This window comes from Silurus meridionalis, chromosome 26 (genome assembly GCF_014805685.1).
Source record: "Silurus meridionalis isolate SWU-2019-XX chromosome 26, ASM1480568v1, whole genome shotgun sequence".
NCBI classification, from domain to species: Eukaryota; Metazoa; Chordata; class Actinopteri; order Siluriformes; family Siluridae; genus Silurus; species Silurus meridionalis.
In genome coordinates this window covers 14,230,720-14,245,597 of record NC_060909.1, presented here as the reverse complement: position 1 = coordinate 14,245,597, position 14,878 = coordinate 14,230,720, and the positions used below count along the sequence as shown (strand labels likewise).

The 14,878-nt window shown below is 38.7% G+C and overlaps 1 protein-coding gene across 2 annotated transcripts; it reads right to left on the bottom strand.

The window, feature by feature from the left end:
* Nucleotides 1-225: 225 nt before the first annotated feature.
* On the bottom strand, nucleotides 226-13,644 carry vstm2b (V-set and transmembrane domain containing 2B). Of its 2 annotated transcripts, none has more exons than XM_046839978.1 (5): nucleotides 13,084-13,644; nucleotides 12,680-12,846; nucleotides 12,288-12,317; nucleotides 11,534-11,879; nucleotides 226-980 (listed from the first exon to the last, which is right to left on the bottom strand). In XM_046839978.1, the coding sequence occupies exons 1-5, from the start codon at nucleotides 13,142-13,144 to the stop codon at nucleotides 910-912; spliced, it is 675 nt and encodes a 224-aa protein (XP_046695934.1). In that variant the 5' UTR covers nucleotides 13,145-13,644; the 3' UTR covers nucleotides 226-909. The 2 variants fall into 2 exon arrangements, with proteins under 2 accessions (XP_046695934.1, XP_046695935.1); XM_046839979.1 differs by having other exon boundaries at nucleotides 13,095-13,644.
* Between the last annotated feature and the right edge of the window lie 1,234 nt (nucleotides 13,645-14,878).

Genomic DNA, 14,878 nt, shown 5'->3' with positions numbered 1-14,878 from the left:
ATTTGCTGTATTTGATTTGAGCGAGGTGATGTGCTGATATAGAAAATCATATTTTTTTATCTTATTTTAAAATATTGAAAACTTAGTAAAAATATACACAATAACATTATTATAAAGAAACAACTTTATTTGAACTTTGTATTTGCAACATGGCACTTTTTAATAAATGAATGACTTACTCGATTACCATCTTAATAAAAATAAATGTTATCAAAGACAAACATCAACGATGAACATGTGCATTTAATTATTTAAAAAAATAGCACAATTTATACAGAGTGAAAATAAAACCTGGTAAACACACAAACACACGCACGCTTGCACGCATGCGCACACACACACACACACTTAAATATACACACAAATACAAAGAATTACAGACACGCATTCAGACAGATAGACAGACTCACACACACACACACACACACACACACACACACACACACACACACAGGAATGAACCCATGAGAAACTGATCAACAGCTCATGCAAAAATTAAACATTGAAACACTTTGTAGAATTGTACTAAGCAAAAAGTAATTCATAAAACAATAAATAAAAAAGGCAATAAAAATACTCTAAATTACAATATAAGGGGGATTCATTTATTTAATAATGTGTGAGGTGCATTCATTCTGAGTGTTTGTGTTTTTGTTTGACATGGATGTGAGTGCTATTTCACCTAGACTCGCATGTGTGGGTTTTTTTTCCATGCGTCTCATATGGTCCAATTATCATCAAACTAGTTAAATCCTGAAAAGTAAATTTTTAGTATCTCTTTTCTTTAATGGTTAGCGTGCTAAAGCAGTAAACTGCTCTGAGTTATTTGTGTGTTTGTGTGTTTCTTGATGTCCTGGTGTTTATTAGATAAAGGATTGCCATTTGTTTTTTGTTTGATGTCATTTTCATTCAGAAGAACGTGTAAAAGATCAGCAGCATGATGCCCATCAGCGGCTCCACAGTCACCATGGCAACGGAACCTAAAAAAAATTAATACAAATAAATATTTTTAAGATTGATTGAGCTGAAATTAGAGCTTACACATCATGCGATGTATCAAACAGAAACCTGATATTCTGCTGTCCTACAGTCCTTTATCCAAGACCCTGCAACATTGTTTTTAAATCTGAGCTAATGATAAGAACAGGGTCAGGGAACACATTTCAGACAGCAATGCTATAAATATAAGGAGTACAAGCGTTACTTTACAACTAGTTTTACTGAATTGACACAAACTGGCCATCACTATCTACTATATATCTCTTATATCACTACTCCCCCTCAGCTCAGTCACTACTCCCCTCAGCTCAGTCACTACTTCCCCTCAGCTCAGTGATTACTACCCCTCAGCTCATCCAGTGTCATCATCCAGTGGTGCTGTTTTCTCAGTTCACCCCTGATAATTATACGCCCATTTGATTTTCTTTGCAATGAATCATCTATTTTAAAACCCATGTGATTAGTGAAGAGAAGCAGCCAATAAAAGCTCAAGAAGAACTCAAATTTATCTGCTCTCATGTGCTGCGAATTTCCTGAATCCAGTTTCCTGTTCCTAATTATGATTATCCATCTATTTGTGTCAAACAGTGAGCCCAATCACAATGCTTCAGTATGAAATCCCAGTTTCTAAAACCTTTACACAGAAAAGAACACGATTCCTATCCATTCCAATCTTTTTGAACAATATAGGAACAGACACATAAGAGATCAAATGTGCTTTGGCAGAGGATCTCTTTAGGTGAGGATCTCTCAGTCACAACATGTAAAATATTAAAGTCTTTACTGAAGTGCTGCACCCAGAAGCCCACTATACTGATGTGCTCTTTTTTGATTGAGCTCTTCAGGTCAACAAAACACATTATTTGGCTTTGTGGATAAATCTTGTGCTTTAAATGTGAATATCTGTACAGCACACACTTTATTATTAAGGATAACATACAGTCTTCTTCTTCTTCTTCTTTCGGGTTCTTCAATTAGGGGTTCTTCAATTAACGCATTTTTAATCCTGTCCAACATCTTTAGTTCTTCTACCTCCAGCTTCACCTCCTGTCTTTTACTCAATACCACTGTCGCTAAACAACATTGCAGGTCTCACCACAGTCCTATAAACCTTCCCTTTCACTCTTGCAGATACCCTTCTATCACAAATCACTCCTGCCACTCTTCTCCACCCACTCCACCCTGCCTGCACTCTTTTCTTCACTTCTCTTACACACACTCTATTACTTTGCACTGTTGACCCCAAGTACCTGAACTCCTCCACCTTCTCCACCTTTTCTCCCTGCAACCGCACCACTCCACTGCCCTCCCTCTCATTCACACACATGTACTCTGTCTTACTCCTGACTTTCATTCCACTTCTCTCCAGCGCATACCTCCAGTTTTCCAGGCTCTTCTCAACCTGCTTTCTACTCTCACCACAAATAACAATATCATCCGCAAACATCATAGTCCATGGAGACTCCTGTCTGACTTCGTCCGTCAACCTGTCCATCACCACTGCAAACAGGAAAGGGTTCAAAACCGATCCTTGATGCAGTCCAACCTTGACCTTGAACCAGTATGTCATTCCTAACTGCACACTTTACTGCTGTCACACTGTCCTTATACATGTCCTGCACCACCCTCGCATACTTCTCTGACACACCTGACTTCCTCATACAGTACCAAAGGATAACATACAGTACTCCTGCCTAAATCCAATTAAAACTATTTCCCTCTGTCACTGTCACTATGTCATATTGTGATACAGTACCAGTGCATTATACAAAATGTAGCTAGCACAATAATTTTTTGTATGAAAATAGATTCACCAGCTTGTGAATCTCTGAGCTCTGTAAACATAAATATAAATATAAAATAGAATTTTGTTATTTTATAGGGTTGATGAAAATGGCTTCATATTTGGTATTAAAATATTTTAGTCTAGTTTTGTAGTTTTTAAATACTGTAAAATACTTTGTAAGGAGTCTACATGATGACACCATAAACATGTGGCCTCTGATTTGTACCTACTCAGTAGTTGCCCAGACTTGTTGGAATAAGAATAGAAAATTGATCCATATGGAAGAAGGTTGTCAAGGTAAGAAACATGCAAGCTGGCAGTTTTCAAATAGGTGTCCAGTGATCAAAAAGAAATATTTAATTGCCAAATGAAAACCCTAATTGAAGTAGCTGTTTAGTAGGATCATGATTTTGCATACCATTGCATGAATGACTGCCTGACACATATTAGATTCATTATAAACAAACTAATGATTTATTAGTTACTATGAATACAGGTGCCATCAGTTGCCTTCTTATAAATGACTTGTTTGTCACTGAGTCAGTGTTGATGATGTAAAGTAGCCCTTTAACTAAATTAGGATACAATTATAAGTCATTCGCAAACTTGGTTGGTTACTATTATGATATTACGATTATGTACTGTTTGTGAATATTGGTCTCTTAACTGGTTGCATACAGTATCTAACAAAAGTGAGTACACCCCTCAAATTTTCAGCAAACATTTGAGCATTTCCTCTCAAGGGACAATACTATATTAATAAAACTTGTATATATTCAGAGTAGTCAATGTGCAGCTTGTATAGCAGTACAGATTAACTGTCCTCTGAAAATAACATACAGCCATTATGGTCAAAATAGCTGGCAACAAAAGTCAATATACCCCAAGTGATAACAGCTGTACATAGTTAAACCATGCAAAGCCACATGTCCTATTCATCATGGTTATGTTTTTGTCTGCTTGACAGGACCATACAAATTTGTGTATCTTGTATTAAAGCAGTTAAAATTTGGTGCTGTGAGAACAATTCTTTCATACTGACCACAGGATGTTCAACATGGTACCTTATTTGGTTACCTTTATTTTGCTAACTTTGAGAAATTAAGAATTATAATAGTTGTTCTCCAAAAAGATGCCTAGGCTATTAGAAGACCAGTAACCCCTGAAACTTAGTTACAGTACAGTGGCCAGTGTCATACAAAGGTTTTCTAAGACGGGTTCTACTCAGAACAGACCTCACAAGGTTCAATCAAAGAAGTTGAGTCCTTGTGCTGTGCGTCAGGTGCAAAAGCTGCTTCAAATAACAGACGTATGAGTGCTGCCAGCTTTGCTTTAGAATGGCAGAAGTGCAAAAAGTTGCTTTGGTATTTGGTATTTTATTTTAAAATACATTTTGATGTATCTTTGCCCAACCCTGTCTATAACTGAATGCAGGCTATAAACTAGTTCTGCATTTAACAAGTTCCATTACATCTGTAGAGTGTGAAATAATCATCATGCAAAATACAACTGTTCAATTGCTTTATCTATATTTTCTGTGTGGAGAATACTGTACCCACCAAGACTGTACGATGTTTTCCCAACAACAAACCATGGATCAACCCTGATATAAAGACTCTCCTTAAAGAGAAGAAGAGGGTTTTTAAAACGGGAAAAAAGGAATAGCTGAAAACTGTCCAGAGAGAACTGAGAAAATCAGGGAAAAAAAAGCATGCTACAGGACAAGGATGGAGGCTCAGCTGCATCAGAACAACGTCAGCATTGTCTGGAAAGGGCTCAAAAACATCACTGGTCATAAGGAGCTCCCAGACTGAGGGTGACCAGAAGTGGTTAAATGATATGAATCTATGCTTTATCAGCTATCTGCTATCTGAACTGCAGTCTAACCACTGTGGTGCAGTACAGATTAAACTGTCAATATGATCACATATTAAGTGTATATGATTACATATATTATGTTATGTCGCTCAGTTTTTTGGCTTGAAGTTTGTGAAACCAGGAAAAACACAATAAAATCCATAAATTAGCCGCTTCATTGTTTAAGCTGCGGGGTTCAAAATGTGGGGAAAAAAGTAGCGGCTTATAGTCCGAAAAATACAGTACATACAATCACATTTTGAAAAAGATGCTTTTTTCATGAAAACCCGGATGTTGTGAGGAAATTTGGCCCACACAATTCAGGCTTTTTCATATATACATTTGAATTTTCTTTCCTGTAGAATTTGCACAGAAACACAATTTGCCTTAATTTTAAATCGCCAAGAAAACTGTAATGGACAGGAAAAATACACAGTAAGGCACAATAAACCTGGGGTCATTTTATAAGCTTAATATTGAGGCTTCTGCTAGAGATGTATTTGGGTGGTGCAACTATGGCTGCACTGAAAGGAGACTTGTTGAATTGTGTTTATTGTGTTTCTTGCTTTAGTAAAAGCATTCATTCTCACTGTGTGATATATCTGTCTGTGATGCAGCACTGTTATATTGTGTTATACTGTGATGGTCTATATATCCTTAATGTCAATGACATCAACAAGTGGTGGACCGACTCATGTAGGACACCAAACTAGTTGTAAAAAGCATGCCCCGCCACTGATATACACACACCTTAGTCTGAGTGCACCTAAATACACACTTCCATCTTAACATACACACATTCAGCTAAAACACACTAACTTATCAGACACTAACTTATCAGTGGCTAGCATTTCACTTTTGTTCGCTTCAACCCCTTGGTAGTCACATCGCTGAACACACTCACATCTACATATACTATACACACACCCAGCCTACAGAAACAATTGTAGCAGCAGCAAACAGATTTAGCAAAAACACATTAATTCAGCTAAACACACACATCTTCGCACACAAACATATACAGCTAAACACACAGATGCAGACAGACACAGACATTCAGCTAAACAAGTATATAAAAAACAAAAAAACACATGACCTTACACCACAAACATATGCCCAACCCCCACCCACCCCCACGCACCCACAAACACACACATGCAATGATTTTATTATTAGTCGCATGTCACTATAATATAAAATCTTCAGTAGGCTTTGCTACTATTGCTTGCCAGAAGTAACTTATCAGCCGACTGGAGATAACTAGAGATAAGTGAATCCGGATTCATCTGGGTTAAATAACTTTAAATCACTTGAGTCCTTGGATATCTTGCTACTAACAACAAGTATAAATACAAATTGTAAATTACACCATTTAGTTCTTCTAAGTTGTGGTGAGTAAGTAACTGTAGCTGTAAAAGTAGCTGAATGAGTTGTTAATGAAACTTCCTTTATGGTTGGAAACATAAGAGACTCAAAATCACGGATCCTATATGAGTCCTCTCTAACCCGTGGGATTTAGCAGATCTGTCGGACTCATAGTGCGTAGTGAATTAGCAGGATCTGAGAGAATTCAGAAAGCCCCCTCTAGTGGAAGGACTATTGCAAAAGCAGGCAAAATCCTTATCACTATGACACAAACTGCAGCTAGTTCACTTTTCCAAGATTATAGCGCTCTCTAATCTGCTGTCTTTGAGATTACACCAGAATATTTGTCACATGTTGAATTGTTAAGTTGTGTCACATCAGATATTAAAAAACATTAATACAGTTGACTGCTTGCGAGTCTATTTCAGTAACTGCATGTTCTTGTGATTATTAAGAGAATATTTTCTCTTAACTACGTTGAATGTTAGATAGTAAACACTTTAAATGAAGTTAACAGGCTATATAACAGTGGTGAAATTGTGAGGTGCATTTTTGTATGATCTGCAGTTCTGCTTTTTATATTAGCCAACACTCCTCATACCATCCACTATAGAAACAGCTGATAAAATTTGGCTTTCACTCATGTGGCTTAAGGCAAAGCAATGCAGAGTACCTTAACTAACCTAAGGATTAATACAAACTGTAAATTACACCATTCATTCGGTGAAAGTTGTTATTACCAAGTAACTGTAGCATCAAGTAGCTGACTAAGTTGTTCAGTAAACAGAAACACAAGAGACTACGTGTCCTGGCTGATCTACCTAAACCCTGGGATTCAGCGGATTGGTCCGTCATGTAATGAAACAGCCGAGGGACTTGTGAATGGGATTCATGAGTCCACAGATTTAGAAAATTCTAAGGATTCTGTGAATGCCCTCTAGTGGAATTCCATGGCAAAAGAAGGCAGAATCCCTACTGACTCAAAGGACTCGTGAGACTCGTGAGCAGTGTTGGGCAGTGTAGTAACGCATTACTGTTAACGCAGTTACTTTTGACAGTAACTATTACTGTAACGCATTACTTTTTAAATACCGTTACCATATGGTGCGTTGTCCGTTACTTTTATAAATTAATTAATTTTGGCTGAAGTGTTGCCTACAGTCTAACCCGTTTACAGCAGCGACGCATTGTAGGATTGGTGGAATAACCACTGTAAACATGAAGAAGACGCACTGTGGGCATGTTTCCGTGTATTCAGGTCTGTGCGGCAGTAATGGCGAGTCGAGGCGAGAGCAAGATCAGTTTCTCAAAGTGGAAAAATGCTCATTATTTCACTTTAGTTGGGCATAAAGACAAAAACTTTTTGTTAAATATAAGCTGTGTCTTTCTGGTTTGAAGGTCATATCTACTGCGATAGCAGCAACTCCAATCTCTTGAAGCACCTCCAGAACTTTATGCCTCGACGAAGCTAGAAGATAACCTGGTGTTATGTTCTACATTGTTGACAACAAATCAGGAGGTGGATCACATGCGCGCTACTGTCTCAACACATTGGTTCTGTCTGCACCAAGTCGGTGGGTGTATATTTGCTTATTATATATTTCCTGGAAATCTACATGTCACATTGCTGGACACTTTAATGTTTCAGATCATCAAACTCATTAAAATATTAGTAAAAGATAACACAAGTGAACACAACACACAGTTTTTAAATGAAGGTTTTTTTATTTTTGAGGGGAAAAAACAAAACTGCATGGCCATGTGTGAAAAAGTGTTTGCCCCCTAAACTTAATAACTGGTTGGACCACCCTCAGCAGCAACAACTGCAATCAAGCGTTTTGCGATAACATGCAATGAGTTTGTTACAGCGCTGTGGAGGAATTTTGGGCCACTCATCTATGCAGAATTGTTGTAAATCATCCACATTGTAGGGTTTCAAGCATGAACCGCCTTTTTAAGGTCATGCCACAGCATCTCAATAGGATTCAAGGTCAGGCGAACTAGTCGAACAAGGCCACTCCAAAGTCTTAAATGTTTTCTTCAGCCATTCAGATGTGGACTTGCTGGTGTCTTTTGGATCATTGTCCTGCTGCAGAACCCAAGTTCGCATCAGCTTGAGGTCACAAACAGATGGCTGGACATTCTCCTTCAGGATTTTTTGGTAAACAGCAGAATTCATGGTTCCATTTATCACAGCAAGTTTTCCAGGTCCCGAAGCAGAAAAACAGTCCCAGACCATCACACTACCACCACCAAATTTTACTGTTGGTATGATGTTCTTTTTCTGAAATGCGGTGTTACTTTTACGCCAGATGTAATGGGACACACCTTCCAAAAAGTTAAACTTTTGTCTTGTCAGTCCACAAAGTATTTTCCCAAAAGTCTTGGGGATCGTCAGTATGTTTTCTGGCAAAACTTAGATGGGCCTTTATGTTATTTTTGCTCAGCAGCGGTTTTCGTCTTGGAACTCTGCCATGCAAATTATTTTTGCCCATTCTCTTTCTTATGGTGAATTTGTGAACACTGACCTTAACTGAGGCAAGTGAGGCCTGCAGTTCTTTGGATGTTGTTGTGGGGTCTTTTGTGACCTCTTGGATGAGACGTCGCTGTGCTTTTGGGGTAATATTGGTCCGCTGGTCACTCCTGGGAAGGTTCTCCACTGTTTTTGCCATTTGTGAATAATGGCTCTCACTGTGGTTTGCTGAAGTCCCAAAGCTTTAGAAATGGCTTTATAACCTTTTCCAGACTGATAGATCTCAATTACTTTCTTTTTCTTTTGTTTCTGAATTTCTTTGGAATTTGGCATGCTATCTAGCTTTTGAGGATCTTTTGGTCTACTTCACTTTGTCAGGCAGGTCCAATTTAAGAGATTTCTTGATTGTGAACAGGTGTGGCAGTAATCAGGCCTGGGTGTGGCGAGAGAAAAGAACTCAGGTGTGATAGACCACAGTTTTGAAAGGGGGCAAAGACACTTTCACACAGGGCCATGTAGTTTTGGATTTTGTTTTCGCTCAATAATAAACACCTTTATTTAAAAACTGCATGCTGCGTTCACTTGTGTTATCTTTTACTAATATTTAAAATAGTTTGATTATCTGAAACATTAAAGTGTGACAAACATGCAAAAAACTAAGAAATCAGGAAGCGCTTTTTCACACCACTGTATTGTACAAACGAATGCGATCAACTAGCAGTCTGCTGTTTCAGATATTCTAAGGGACTTGCTAGGTTACCTGTCATTTCAACTGCTAATGCTGGAGCATGTTGTGGTGTACATGTCTGACATGTACAAATTGAGAGGAAGAAAGGAAAAGACGGTTTAATTTCAACATAATTTACAGTGCATTCATAAAGTATACAGTCAGACATTATGATGCAGGCTTATGGTAAACTGCTTTAAAATATTTTCACATCAATTTACACACGACACCACATAGTGACTAAGCAAAAACAGGATAACTATTCAGACCCTTTTTTTACATTTAAATTTAAATGCATTCCATTACCCAGAATTATCATTTAAATGTCTCTAAATTTTGATTGTAGTCCACATATGTCAAATTTAATTAATTGGACATTATATGGAAAAGCACAAACCAGTTGAAATAAGGTCAGCTGAAAAGGCATATTCAAGCAAAACACAAGCCATGAGGTCAAAGTAACTTCTTGCAAAGATTAGAGAAAGGATTCTCTCAAGATAGATCTGGGAATGCAACAAGACTTCTATGCTGATTTTCTGCTGCACTGAAGGTTCCTGACAGCACATTGGGTGCAATAATTCTTAAATGGAACACGTTTTAAGACTTGATGTGTATGAAGCTGCATAGCAGCAGAGCAGTCAAAGTGGCTAACCCTTTACAGCCAAAGCACTTCTAGCAGACTGGTATTAGCTTTAGCAAGGTTCTCCAGTCTGGGCTTCACCTGTAACAAGGACAGTTGTGACATCTTGTCTAATCCCACTCAAGTATCCTTGCATAATTATCTGTTCACTGCTAAAAGCACCTACAATAAGACCATTATAACTAGACCATGAAGGAATGGAAGAAAGTAGAAAATCTATTAAACCCATAATTTATTTACAACAAAACACAGAAAACACGTTTAATGTTTGAAGTGAGTAAATGTACAATTTTAAGGAATATATAAGGTAATTATGAAATTAATGGCTGCAACAGGTCTCAATCAAGTTGGAACAGGGCTATGTTTATCACTGTGTAGCATCTCCTCTTCTTTTAACAACAGTCTGTATACATATGGAACTGAGAAGACCAACTGCTTTAGTTTTGAGAGAGGAATTTTGTACCATTTGTGTCTGATGCAGGATTCCAGCAGCTCAGCAGTCTTGGGTAATCTTTGTTATATTTTTCATTTCATGAAGTACTGAGAAAAATAAATATTTTCAATTGGTGAGAAGTCTAGACTGCAGACAGGCCAGTTCAGAACCTGGTCTAGTCTAATAGAAAGCCATGCTGTTGTAATAAATGCACTGTATGTTTTCCTGAAATATGCAAGGCCTTTTCTGAAAAAGACATTCTCCTAATGGAAGCATATGATGCTTTAAAACCTGTATATACATTTCACCAATGATAGTGCCTTTCAATTCAATTCAATTCATTTTTATTTGTATAGCGCTTTTAACAATGAACATTGTCTCAAAGCAGCTTTACACAGATAATGTGGTGATTAAACATAAATATGTTCTTTGTAAGTATACCACCTTTCCAGGTGAGCAAGCTTCACATTCCATATATACTAATGCACTCCCCTACCAACCAAGATGCAGGCTTATGAACTGAACACTGATAACAAGCCAGGCTCTTCTTTAGTCCAGAGGAGGCAGCTTCCAAAAATTTCAATTTGTCTGACTACAGAACAGTTTTCCACTTTGCTTAAGTACATTTCAAATGAGCGTTGTGCCCAGAGAAGATGGCAGAGTTTCATATGACTTCATTGCATGATAAAGCTTTAACCTGTTGCTAATGAACCTAATTAGTTGGAAAATGTTCCTCCAGCTGTTTCTTTTTAGTACCACTTACTGTTCCAACCTTTTGTTCTCACTGTCCCACTGTCCCAACTTCAGACATGTTGCAGTCACCAAAATTAAAATTAAAATCTCAATCTGTCTAAGTATCTTTGATATGTGCTGGACAGACAATAGATGCCAACATACAATACTCAAACGGTCTACTACAAATGCCCTGGTGCCAGACACCACAGTGTACAATGAGAGGGCTAGTCGAGTCCAAGCTTTGTTTGGTCAGAGCTGTTGTTTTTTGGCACAAGGCTGAATTACACAATATTAGGCAGCTGTTTTAATGTTATGGCTGATTGTTGTGTGAGTTAGAATACAGAAAATTTTGTCTATATTTCTTTTCCCATCACTTTCCCTGTCATTGATGTCTTATTTCTCACTCACTCAGTCTCTCACTGTCTCACACTTTCTCTCTCTCTCTCTCTCTCTCTCTAAAATGCTTCTCTCCTGTATGATCTTTCACCATGTGGTGGCACTGTTGCTCCATCACTCACCCGTCTCGTGCTGCTGTCTGTTGGAGGCATTAGCTGTGTGTGGTGAGGCTGTGGTAATGGTTGATAGCGATGATGATGGAGGAACTGCATGGTTTTTTCCCTGATCCGGTTCGTTAGTGGCTCGTGCTGCACTCTTTAATGTCCAGCGGTTTTGGATATGAGACACAGCCTCCTCAGCAAGCATGCTGTCCCGTGGGGTTACACGAAGAGTCGCCTGCACTTTAAAGTCCTGCGTGTCATCCGAGTATAAATCTGACACGCGACACTCATACACACCCTCATCCTCCTTCCTCACCTGCGACAGGCTGAGCTTGTGGGTAATGGCATTTCCCTGCACACGTACCGTCTGAGACCAACAGGACAAGAAACAGTAGAAAGAGTTCATCATTAACTATTCTTACACATGAACAAATTTAGTACTTATTGTACTTATTCCGTACAATAAGTACACCAATCACTAAAACTACACAAGGGAAATGTTCAGTGCACAGTGTGTTTTATACTGTTTGAACAATTCATTATTACACTCAGAAAATGAACCTTCATTGGTTATAATGCAAAAAATAACGGAACAACTGCTTTGATGAATGACCCTGTACAGTTTTAAGAGTGTGTGATTTGTGAGAGCTGCACATCTATCCTGTGTTTAGTATTCATTCAGTCCCCTAATGCAGAGCTGCATGATAATAGAATGGTGAAATAACCATAGTAACCCTAAAACCATCTTTGGCAATCCATGTTTATTCACACTTACACTGATCTTAGTAGCGTCTTTTGCAGCAACCTGTAACATAACAACACAAATAGTGAGCATCTTCAACACAGCACAGACCATTATTATATTACACACACACACACACACACACACACACACACACACACACACACACACACATAGTCGTTAGCTTCATAACAAACCATTATGTAATGCCCAAATATAATATAAATATAATATAACGCCATATAAAAGTGTGTGTTTGTGTGTGTGTGTGTACATATGAAGTGATGAATGAATAGCAAAAGATGAATATAAAGCAAAATGTATTAATGCATGAGTAAAAGGGCTGATGAATGCATTAGTTCGGTACCCAAATATAAACAAATATGTACTCACAGTGTGTATGTGTGTGTGTGTGTGTGTGTTACCTTGGCTCGGTGTGTGTCATGTGTATCCCGTGGAGTCACCTCCTTTAGGTACCACCACTGAATCTCTAGAGCAAATGGAGACACGCCAACGGCACGAAAAGCACACGGCATCTCCACGTCCTCACCCTCACACACACTCACATCTGTGGGCACTTCTGTAAAGGCAGCTACGACGCACACACACACACACACACACACACACACAAATACAGTATGTCGATGTACAGCCCAAACATTTATTTTATTTAAATTAACCAAATGAGAACATTTCTAGGTGAATGCGTGTGTGTAAGGTTGCACTAAATATATTTCTGGAGAAACCCATAAAACTACTATTAAAAGTGCGAGACACACCAGTGTGTGTGTGTGTGTGTGTGTGTGTGTGCGCGTGCGCGCGCTCTCACCCTCTCCGTACAGCAGTAACGGTGTGTTGAGGATGAGACAGTAAAGCCTCCGCAGCTCCATGTTAACAGGCGCGCCGCTGTTTTACTTCCTCATACCGATTATTCGTTTTGATCCTCGCGCTTTTGCATTCCGGTTTAAATCCCACACACTGACAGAGATCATTCAAACCAAAAATCACGAAAGGCCAAAAATACCCACTATGTGCGCGTGCACTTGCTGGTGTAAAGCTCCGCACTGAGAATAATCCTGTGTTTCCCGTGAGAGGCTCCGTTATTTCCCAATGTACTTTATATCCGGTAGGAATCTCACTCTGCTGCGCGAGACTTTCTGTCCGCCCATCTCTTGTCTTTTCCACACACTCATACACACACACACACACGCACAAACACAAATACAACACAACAAAACACAGCAGTGCAACACACCACAGAATTCCGTGTGCGGATCCAGACAGTAAATAGCCAAACACACACGCACGCACGCGCGCCGCTTCGCCGATCCGGGAGTCTCGCTTCCCACGTGCGCGCGTCAGGACTCGTCTCAGTGCGCGCGCTCCGAGTCTCCGCTTTCAGAGCTTCACTCGCGCTCCTCCCTCTCAGAAATCGCCTTTAGACCTCAGCCTATAAGAAACACACGCTCAATGACGACAAAATGCAGCCGCAATCCTTCTCTAAAAAGATTCTCTTCAATGTCTTGGATAAGTGTAAATTCCGACACGGGATCTCTCCAAAGTAAAGAGTACAAAGTGAGTAGTTCCAGAAGCGCTTGGATTTGAGTATGTTATAGTGCACAATAGACACACTACACCTTTTCACCTTCATTTTACAAAGTATCTACAAAAAATAGTTTGAGTGTTAAAAAGTGTATTACCTAAGCTACATAAGGCTGGATAAACACACAACATGCCTGTCTCACAACAATTTTGCAATAGTTTTCTTTACAGTAATCCCTCGCCACATCGCGGTTCAGCTCTCGCGGTGTCACTGTAACGCGAGTTTTTACACGGAACAGATCTAATTTTGTTTCGCGGATTTTTCGCTGTATCGCGGGATTTTGCCGTATATAGGTAGCAATATTGAGTTATTTTAATTCATTTTGCGGTAAAACAAGCATTTTTTTAGCCTGAAAAATTAAGCTTTCAGAAGAGCTGTAATGCTCTTCTTGGGTATGCACTACATTAATTACATCGTCATCATCTTTATCATCATTAGTACTGCACACTAAATTCAAGATCATCATCAGTCAGGTTGTATCTTCACTGGCGAGTACCTATATTACATTTTTTTGTTAATATTACGTAGGTTTAAAAAAAGTGTTTAATAGCAGAGGAAAGGTTGTCGAGTGTCGATAAGGTTTATAAAGTCTTAAGATATACAGGTATTCTGTATACTGTACAGCAGGAGTGGGCAATTAATTTTTACAAGGGGCCACATGAGAAACCTTCATTGTGTCAGAGGGCCACACCAACGATAATATTTTAGTGATGCACCGAAATGAAAATTCTTGGCCGAAACCAAAACCAAAAATGAGGAAACCAAGGCCAAAACCGAAACACCGAAAGAAAAGATTGTCAATTATTAGAACCATTGCATTTATGGCTATGAGTGAGTACTAACCTCACTAAAATCAATGCACTGCAATTCAAAGAATAATTCAACTACAAAAGTTTTTTATTTATTATTATAAATTATTGTTATTTATTTGTTACCATTCATAGTATTGACATTGACATACAGACATCGGTCAATTATTATTAGCAGCGGTCTGTTAACCGAAAATAATTGACTGCCGAAC

Coding starts and splice junctions, on each gene's coding strand:
- vstm2b (XM_046839978.1), bottom strand. CDS start 13,144: ATGGAGCTGCGGAGGCTTTACTGTCTCATCCTCAACACACCGTTACTG. Junction 12,318..12,679: donor ATGACACACACCGAGCCAAG/GTAACACACACA, acceptor GTTATGTTACAG/GTTGCTGCAAAAGACGCTAC. Junction 11,880..12,287: donor AAGACGCTACTAAGATCAGT/GTAAGTGTGAAT, acceptor TGTTGGTCTCAG/ACGGTACGTGTGCAGGGAAA.